This window comes from Salvelinus alpinus, chromosome 22 (assembly GCF_045679555.1).
Source record: "Salvelinus alpinus chromosome 22, SLU_Salpinus.1, whole genome shotgun sequence".
In the NCBI taxonomy this organism is placed as follows: Eukaryota; Metazoa; Chordata; class Actinopteri; order Salmoniformes; family Salmonidae; genus Salvelinus; species Salvelinus alpinus.
Genome location: NC_092107.1, coordinates 49,792,203 through 49,802,202, shown reverse-complemented (window position 1 = coordinate 49,802,202; position 10,000 = coordinate 49,792,203). Strand labels below are relative to the sequence as shown.

Genomic DNA, 10,000 nt, shown 5'->3' with positions numbered 1-10,000 from the left:
TTAACATTGTTCACTTTCACCAGTGACATATAGAATGATGTACCTTGTGATCCTCTCTCTCTGTCTCTCTGTCTCTCTGTCTCTCTGTCTCTCTGTCTCTCTGTCTCTCTGTCTCTCTGTCTCTCTGTCTCTCTCTCTCTCTCTCTCTCTCTCGCTCTCTCTCTCGCTCTCTCTCTCTCTCTCTCTCTCTCTCTCTCTCTCTCTCTCTCTCTCTCTCTCTCTCTCTCTCTCTCTCTCTCTCTCTCTCTCTCTCTCTCTGTCTCTGTCTCTCTCTCTCTCTCTCTCTCTCTCTCTCTCTCTCTCTCTCTCTCTCTCTCTCTCTCTCTCTCTCTCTCGTCTCTCTCTCTCTCTCTCTCTCTCTCTCTCTCTCTCTCTCTCTCTCTCTCTCTGTCTCTCTGTCTCTCTCTCTCTCTCTCTCTCTCTCTCTCTCTCTCTCTCTCTCTCTCTCTCTCTCTCTCTCTCTCTCTGTGTCTCTCTCTCTCTCTCAAATTCAAATTCAAATTCAAGCTGCTTTATTGGCATGAAAAACATTGTGTCAATATTGCCAAAGCAACAATGTATACAATATACATTGTAATACAATTAAAACAATGACAAATAATAATATAGAATGGCAGTAAATAATAATACAAAATTAAATATAAAAAATAGTAACAATAAAATGGTAACAGTCAATAGTCGAATGTAATGTATGGTGTAATGCACCACTACCACCACCACTATCATTAAACTGCTATCATTACCATTACCACCCATACCATTACTATTTGGAATGATAAACAACAATAATAATACTAATAACAATAACAGTAATAACAATAACAGTCATAATAAGTAAGTTACTGCTTACTATGCAGATGTTATTATTCAGTGTCCCTCAGGCTATGGCAGGCAAATACATATTTGGCTGCAAGAGGAGCCATTGCTCCTTCGCCCATGAGTATTTTTAGTTTTTCCTCTGGGTTTAATAAGTTAAAATTTGGAATAAATGTAGTCATTTCTGTGAATAATGAATCTCTTGGTGAGGAATATTTATCACAGTAAAGGAGAAAGTGCATCTCTGTTTCTACCTCCCCTGTCAGTGCAGTGACCACATACACGCTCCTCTTTGGGTAGCCATGTCTTTTTATGTCTGCCGGTTTCTATTGCCAATCGGTGGTCACTCAGCCTGTACTTGGTAAGGATCTGTCTCTGCTTCGAATCTCTGACAGAGTAGAGATATTCAGCCAATTCATATTCTCTGTTTAGGGTCAGATAGCAATTTAGTCGGCTTTGGGATTTTGTTTTGTTTTTCCAATGTTGTAAATATGAGTCCTTTGATTGGTTCATGATTTTGTTTATTGGAATTCTTTCTTTTGAAGCAGTGCCGGTGTCAGCTTGGTTGGTTAGGTCCAACACCAGCTGACTGAGAGGGCTCGTTTCTGGGCTCAGTTCTTGGGTTTGAAGTGCTTTAAATTGCAGACTCGAATTTGGACTTGAATTTAGATGTAGCCAAAATTTTAATGATCTTTTCTGTATTTTCATTATTACTGGAAAGCGGCCCAATTCTGCCCTACATGCATTAGTTGGTGTATTTCTCTGGACTTGTAGGATTTTCCGACAGAATTCTGCATGTAGGGTTTCAATTGGATGTTTGTCCCACATTTTAAAGTCCAGTTTATTGAGTGGCCCCCAAACCTCACTTCCGTAAAGAGCTATTGGTAGGATTACACTGTCAAATATTTTGGTCCAAATTCTAATTGGGATGTTGATTTTGAATAATTTCATTTTTATTGCATACAATGCTCTGCGGGCTTTTTCTTTGAGTGCATTCACTGCCATATTAAAGTTTCCCGATGCAGATATGGTCAGACCAAGGTAGGTGTAATTTTTTGTGTGTTCAATTATGGTGTTGTTCAGGGTGAATTTATATTTGTGTTTCTGACATCTGTTCTCTCTCTCTCTCTGTCTCTCTCTCTGTCTCTCTCTCTGTCTCTCTCTCTCTCTCTCTCTCTCTCTCTCTCTCTCTCTCTCTCTCTCTCTCTCTCTCTCTCTCTCTCTCTCTCTCTCTCTCTCTCTCTCTCTCTCTCTCTCTCTCTCTTTCTCTCTCTCTAGTCCATGGCTGAACAGCTGGCTGAAAACTACCACAACACCTGGGGCAGGAAGAAGAAGATGGAGCTGATGGGAAAAGGTGAGATGAAAGGGACGGAACAGCTGTCAGGGTTTTTAAAGTCTCGGGTTGTTTTTTTTATCTCAGTTGAAATTAGAATCTTTAATAATTCTGTTCATAATGTCAGTCTGTTTTTGTAGGACACTTTTGAAGTAAGTAAAGGTTCTTCACAGCTGAAAAACTTAAGGGATAACAGCAATAGAAACACCGGATGATGTGTGTGTTGTTCAGGTGGTGGTGCCCATCCTCTGCTGGTACCCTATGACACCTTGACGGCTAAGGAGAAGGCCAGAGACAGAGAGAAAGCCCAGGACCTTCTCAAGTTCCTGCAGCTCAACGGATATGCCGTCACCAGGTACAATACTGTAACACTCACTGCTCAGATAGTCCCCCCCTGTCCATATTGTATCAACAAGTTGTATCCCATGTAAATATCTCTGTTCCTTTCCTCCTTCCTCTCCTCCTTCCTCTCCTCCTTCCTCGCCTCCTTCCTCTCCTCCTTTCTCTCCTCTTTCCTCTCCTACTTCCTCTCCTCCTTCCTCTCCTCCTTTCTCTCCTCTTTACTCTCCTACTTCCTCTCCTCCTTCCTCTCCTCCTTCCTCTCCTCCTTCCTCTCCTCCTTCCTCTCCTCTCTCCACCCCTCTGTCACCTCAGGGGCCTGAAAGACATGGAGCAGGACATCTCCTCCATAGAGAAGAGGTTTGCCTATGGTTTCCTCCAGAAGCTACTGAAGTGGATGGATATTGCCCAGGAGTTCATCGCCCATCTGGGTACTGTAGGGGGACTGGGGCAGGAGACCAGGGACTGAGGGCAGAGGGATGGGATGGTTAAGGGTAGAATGGGTTAACTGATTCTTCATCTGGCGCATGTCATAAATACTGTCTATCGTACATCATACCGGTAAGTGGAGCCAGAGGAGTTTTTCCTGGTCAGATCATGTGGTCATGATGTAATCCCTGTGTGACTGAGGCTGTAAGCGCTGTGACTGAGGCCGCTCTCTCTCTCTCTCTCTCTCTCTCTCTCTCTCTCTCTCTCTCTCTCTCTCTCTCTCTCTCTCTCTCTCTCTCTCTCTCTCTCTCTCTCTCTCTCTCTCTCTCTCTCTCTCTCTCTCTCTCTCTCTGTCTCTCTCCCTACAGAGGCTGTGGTTAGCAGTGGCAGAGTGGAGAAGTCTCCACACGAACAGGAGATCAAGTTCTTTGCCAAAGTGAGTTGAGGATTAATTCCCCAAGCTGTTATCCTATTAGCCTAGCTGTTAGCACATTAGCCCAACTGTTAGCCCATTATCCCTAGCTGTCAGCCCATTAGCCTAGCTGTTAGCACATTAGCCTCATTGTTAGCCCATTAGCTTAGCTCGTTAGCTTAGCAGTTAGCCCATTAGACCAAGGGTGTCAAACTCATTTTGCACCGGGAGCCGCATTCCATCTTCAATGAGGTCCGGGGGCCACACGGAAAATGTGTTATATTTTGTCACCATCAAAATTAGCAAAAGATAGTACTCTATCCATTGGTTTTGGAAACTGTTAGCTTATTATTATCCTAGTTGTTAGCCCATTCGATTATTAGCCCAGCTGTTATCTTATTAGCCTAGTTGTTAGCTTATTAGCCTAGTTGTTAGCCCATTTGCCTCACTGTTAGCCCATTAGCCTAGCTGTTAGCTTAGTAGCCTAGCTTTTAGCCCAGTAGTCTAACTGTTAGTCCATTAGCCTAGCTGTTAGCATCTTTGGGAGTTCTGCCTTTTTACAAACTAAATTGACACTCACCTCTCTGTCTCCGTGTCGTAGATTCTCCTGCCGCTGGTTAACCAGTATTTTAAGAACCACTGTCTTTACTTCCTCTCCACGCCTGCCAAGTTGCTGGGCAGTGGAGGCCACTCCTCCAACAAGGAGAAGGAAATGATCGCCAGGTACGTTGATCGTCTTTGAGGCTTTGTGAATAATGCCAAAGATATACCGTAGTACCAGATCTAGGGGCAAAAATCACATGGTAAGTCTTTTTACTCAGAATCGTTGATCTTTCATTAGGAAAAATGATCTGCTTAAAAACCTTTCACACAATACCTTGCTTGTTATGTGTCTGCTGTACTCCCTATCTCCTTATCTCCTCCTCTCCTTGTTACTCCATTCCTCTCCTCTTTTATGGAATCTACTTCATTTCCTTGGACCTTTTGACTTTAACCTACTTATTTTTCATTCCTATCCTCCCATACCCTCCCTTCCTATCCTCCCATACCTCCCTTCCTATCCTCCCTCACCCTCCCTTCCTATCCTCCCATACCTCCCTTCCTATCCTCCCTCACCCTCCCTTCCTATCCTCCCATACCTCCCTTCCTATCCTCCCATACCCTCCCTTCCTATCCTCCCATACCTCCCTTCCTATCCTCCCCTCCCCTACCCTCCCTTCCTATCCTCCCATATCCTCCCTTCCTATCCTCCCATACCCTCCCTTCTTATCCTCCCATACCCTCCCTTCCTATCCTCCCATATCCTCCCTTCCTAACCTCCCATACCCTCCCTTCCTAACCTCCCATACCCTCCCTTCCTATCCTCCCATACCCTCCCTTCCTATCCTCCCATACCCTCCCTTCCTATCCTCCCATACCCTCCCGTCCTATCCTCCCATACCCTCCCTTCCTATCCTCCCCTATACCCTCCCTTCCTATCCTCCCATACCCTCCCGTCCTATCCTCCCATACCCTCCCGTCCTATCCTCCCATACCCCCCCCTCATCCTCCCATACCATCCATTCCTATCCTCCCATACCCTCCCTTCCTATACTCCCCTATACCCTCCCTTTCCTATCCTCCCATACCCTCCCTTCCTATCCTCCCATACCCTCCCTTCCTATCCTCCCCTCCCCTACCCTCCCGTCCTATCCTCCCATACCCTCCCTTCCTATCCTCCCATACCCTCCCTTCCTATCCTCCCCTCCCCTACCCTCCCGTCCTATCCTCCCATACCCTCCCTTCCTATCCTCTCATACCCTCCCTTCCTATCCTCCCCTATACCCTCCATTCCTATCCTCCCATACCCTTCCTTCCTATCCTCCCATACCCTCCCTTCCTATCCTCCCATACCCTCCCGTCCTATCCTCCCATACCCTCCCGTCCTATCCTCCCATACCCTCCCTTCCTATCCTCTCATACCCTCCCTTCCTATCCTCCCCTATACCCTCCATTCCTATCCTCCCATACCCTCCCTTCCTATCCTCCCATACCCTCCCTTCCTATCCTCCCATACCCTCCCTTCCTATCCTCCCATACCCTCCCTTCCTATCCTCCCATAACCTCCCTTCCTATCCTCCCATACCCTCCCTTCCTATCCTCTCATACCCTCCCTTCCTATCCTCCCCTATACCCTCCCTTCCTCTCCTCCCATACCCTCCCTTCCTATCCTCCCATACCCTCCCTTCCTATCCTCCCATACCCTCCCTTCCTATCCTCCCATACCCTCCCTTCCTATCCTCCCATACCTTCCATTCCTATCCTCCCATACCCTCCCTTCCTATCCTCCCATACCTCCCTTCCTATCCTCCCATACCTCCCTTCCTATCCTCCCCTCTCCTACCCTCCCTTCCTATCCTCCCATATCCTCCCTTCCTATCCTCCCATACCCTCCCTTCCTATCCTCCCATACCCTCCCTTCCTATCCTCCCATACCCTCCCTTCCTATCCTCCCATACCCTCCCTTCCTATCCTCCCATACCCTCCCTTCCTATCCTCCCCTATACCATCCCTTCCTATCCTCCCCTATACCATCCCTTCCTATCCTCCCCTATACCCTCCCTTCCTATCCTCACATACCCTCCCTTCCCTTTCCTTCTCCACTCCTCCTCTTACTCCTCCTCCCTCAGTATCTTCTGTAAGTTGGCAGCTCTGGTGAGACACAGAGTATCTCTCTTTGGTAAGGAACCTGAACCTGCATGGTGGACTGATGCCTGCCGGTCACCTCCCAATCTCATCTCTCTTACCATCTCGCTCCATCAATATCCATCTCTCTCTGTCTCTCTCTCTCTGTCTCTCTCATTGTCTCTGTCTCTGTCTCTCTCATTGTCTCTGTCGGTCTGTCTGTTTCTTTCGCTCCCTGTCTCTCTCTCTCTCTCTCAATTTCTCTCTCTCTCTCAATCCCTCTATCGCGATCTCTCTATCTCAATCTCTCTCTCTACCCCAATCTCTGTCTCTTTCCATCCGTTGATATCTCGATCTCGATCAATGTCTTTCACCCCTTCCTGTTTCATCATCATTACAAAACACCCTCTCCTTTCTATTTTGCCACCCCTTCTGTCTTTCTGCCTCCCCCTTGACACCCTCTAATCTCCCCCTCTCTCCACCCCTCCTATCTATCTGCCTCCCCCTTGACACCCTCTAATCTCCCCCTCTCTCCACCCCTTCTGTCTTTCTATCTGCCTCCCCCTTGACACCCTCTAAACCTCCCCCTCTCTCCACCCCTCCTATCTTTCTGACTCCCCCTTGACACCCTCTAATCTCCCCCTCTCTCCACCCCTCCTATCTTTCTGCCTCCCCCCTGACACCCTCTAAACCTCCCCCTCTCTCCACCCCTCCTATCTTTCTGCCTCCCCCTTGACACTCTCTAATCTCCCCCTCTCTCCACCCCTCCTATCTTTCTGCCTCCCCCCTGACACCCTCTAATCTCCCCCTATCTCCACCCCTCCTATCTATCTGCCTCCCCCTTGACACCCTCTAATCTCCCCCTATCTCCACCCCTCCTATCTTTCTGCCTCCCCCTTGACACCCTCTAATCTCCCTCTCTCTCCACCCCTCCTATCTATCTGCCTCCCCCTTGACACCCTCTAATCTCCCCCTATCTCCACCCCTCATATCTATCTGCCTCCCCCCTGACACCCTCTAATCTCCCCCTCTCTCCACCCCTCCTATCTATCTGCCTCCCCCCTGACACCCTCTAATCTCCCCCTATCTCCACCCCTCCTATCTATCTGCCTCCCCCCTGACACCCTCTAATCTCCCCCTATCTCCACCCCTCCTATCTATCTGCCTCCCCCCTGACACCCTCTAATCTCCCCCTATCTCCACCCCACCTATCTATCTGCCTCCCCCCTGACACCCTCTAATCTCCCCCTCTCTCCACCCCTCCTATCTATCTGCCTCCCCCCTGACACCCTCTAATCTCCCCCTCTCTCCACCCCTCCTATCTATCTGCCTCCCCCCTGACACCCTCTAATCTCCCCCTCTCTCCACCCCTCCTATCTATCTGCCTCCCCCCTGACACCCTCTAATCTCCCCCTCTCTCCACCCCTCCTGTCTTTCTGCCTCCCCCTTGACACCCTCTAATCTCCCTCTCTCTCCACCCCTCCTATCTATCTGCCTCCCCCTTGACACCCTCTAATCTCCCCCTCTCTCCACCCCTCCTATCTATCTGCCTCCCCCTTGACACCCTCTAATCTCCCCCTCTCTCCACCCCTCCTATCTATCTGCCTCCCCCTTGACACCCTCTAATCTCCCCCTCTCTCCACCCCTCCTATCTATCTGCCTCCCCCTTGACACCCTCTAATCTCCTCCTCTCTCCACCCCTCCTATCTATCTGCCTCCCCCTTGACACCCTCTAATCTCCCCCTCTCTCCACCCCTCCTATCTATCTGCCTCCCCCTTGACACCCTCTAATCTCCTCCTCTCTCCACCCCTCCTATCTATCTGCCTCCCCCTTGACACCCTCTAATCTCCCCCTCTCTCCACCCCTCCTATCTATCTGCCTCCCCCTTGACACCCTCTAATCTCCCCCTCTCTCCACCCCTCCTATCTATCTGCCTCCCCCTTGACACCCTCTAATCTCCCCCTCTCTCCACCCCTCCTATCTATCTGCCTCCCCCTTGACACCCTCTAATCTCCCCCTCTCTCCACCCCTCCTATATATCTGCCTCCCCCTTGACACCCTCTAATCTCCCCCTCTCTCCACCCCTCCTATCTATCTGCCTCCCCCTTGACACCCTCTAATCTCCTCCTCTCTCCACCCCTCCTATCTATCTGCCTCCCCCTTGACACCCTCTAATCTCCCCCTCTCTCCACCCCTCCTATCTATCTGCCTCCCCCTTGACACCCTCTAATCTCCCCCTCTCTCCACAGTTGCGCTTCTGCTCTGCTTGAGCTCTTCTCCTTAGCTAGCTGCATCTCCTCTCTTGTTGTTGTTGTTGTGTGTGTGTGTGTGTGTGTGTGTGTGTGTGTGTGTGTGTGTGTGTGTGTGTGTGTGTGTGTGTGTGTGTGTGTGTGTGTGTGTGTGTGTGTGTGTGTGTGTGTGTGTGTGTGTGTGTGTGTGTGTGTGTGTGTGTGTGTGTGTGTGTGTGTGTGTGTGTGTGTGTGTGTGTGTGTGTGTGTGTGTGGCTTCTGTAACCGTCAGTATCTCTGGTTACACACAGTGGTAGTAAGTGTTGGTTGTGACTATCGGCCCTCCACAGGTGTTTGGGGGTTAGCTAAGTCAGATGCTGTATGGTTGGTTTGTTTAGACCGCTTGGCTTGAGGCCGTGGCTTCTCCATCTGCGTCTCCGTTTAATCCACCGACACGATGACACACATCCTGTTCATTCTCTTCTAGTCTCGGCACAGTTACGTTTCATTCATTAGTATCTGGATAAACAGGTGGGGACATACCAACCAATCAAATGTAGGATAGAAGATGAGTAAATAACTCATTATAAAAAGGGTCAGTAGAAATAATCACTTGTTTTGGAGTTGTTTTGAGTTGTTTTGAGTTGTTTTGAGTTGTTTTGAGTTGTTTTGGAGAATAACAAGTGATTATTTCTACTGACCCTTTTTATAATGAGTTTAGCTGTTATTTACTAATCTTCTATCTTACATTTGTCATGTATTATTGATATATTGATTGATTGATTGGTTCGTTGAGTGATTGGTTGCTTGATGGATGGATTGATTGATAACGGAGTCTCTGCGTGTTGTCAGGAACGGATGCTGGTGCGGTGGTGAATTGTCTGCACATCCTGTCACGATCGCTGGACGCCAGGTAGCACACGCTCAACACATCCACCAACAATACATTATACACAAACCGTTGGGTACTAACTAGAACTGAGGGTATGGAAATCTACTGAGGAGCAGGATGTTTACATTCTGTCAGAACAGGTTACTGTTACATCTCAGGTATCCTATGGAGAGGAGAAGGGCCACAGTCTGGTTTCAGTCAACAGATAAGGTAGGACAGCCGTGAGTTGGGGAGGAGTGAGGAATGTGGGCCGAGGTCAGGGCCCTGAGGAGCGGAGAGGCTGGGGAGAGAGAGGGCCCTGAGGAGCAGAGAGGCTGGGGAGAGAGAGGGCCCTGAGGAGCGGAGAGGCTGGGGAGAGAGAGGGCCCTGAGGACCAGAGAGGCTGGGGAGAGAGAGGGCCCTCAGGAGCGGAGAGGCTGAGGAGAGAGAGGGCCCAGAGGAGCAGAGAGGCTGGGGAGAGAGAGGGCCCTGAGGAGCAGAGAGGCTGGGGAGAGAGAGGGCCCTGAGGAGCAGAGAGGCTGGGGAGAGAGAGGGCCCTGAGGAGCAGAGAGGCTGGGGAGAGAGAGGGCCCTGAGGAGCAGAGAGGCTGGGGAGAGAGAGGGCCCTGAGGAGCGGAGAGGCTGGAGAGGAGAAGGGCCCTGAGGAGCAGAGAGGCTGGGGAGAGAGAGGGCCCTGAGGAGCAGAGAGGCTGGGGAGAGAGAGGGCCCTGAGGAGCAGAGAGGCTGGGGAGAGAGAGGGCCCTGAGGAGCAGAGAGGCTGGGGAGAGAGAGGGCCCTGAGGAGCGAAGAGGCTGGAGAGGAGAAGGGCCACAGTCTGGTTTCAGTCAACAGATAAGGTAGGACAGCCGTGAGTTGGGGAGGAGTGAGGAATGTGGGCTGAGGTCAGG

The 10,000-nt window shown here is 49.8% G+C and overlaps 1 protein-coding gene across 4 annotated transcripts in view; it reads left to right on the top strand.

The window, feature by feature from the left end:
• The window catches only part of ryr1b (ryanodine receptor 1b (skeletal)), a 275,237-nt gene that overhangs the window by 144,280 nt on the left and 120,957 nt on the right, over positions 1–10,000 (top strand). For all 4 annotated transcript variants that reach the window (XM_071360277.1, XM_071360276.1, XM_071360275.1 and 1 more), the window contains 7 exons: positions 2,095–2,170; positions 2,381–2,504; positions 2,804–2,919; positions 3,286–3,353; positions 3,931–4,052; positions 5,999–6,048; positions 9,075–9,135. In XM_071360277.1, coding sequence (XP_071216378.1) covers positions 2,095–2,170; positions 2,381–2,504; positions 2,804–2,919; positions 3,286–3,353; positions 3,931–4,052; positions 5,999–6,048; positions 9,075–9,135 — 617 coding nt within the window. The remainder of the gene's footprint in view (positions 1–2,094; positions 2,171–2,380; positions 2,505–2,803; positions 2,920–3,285; positions 3,354–3,930; positions 4,053–5,998; positions 6,049–9,074; positions 9,136–10,000) is intronic.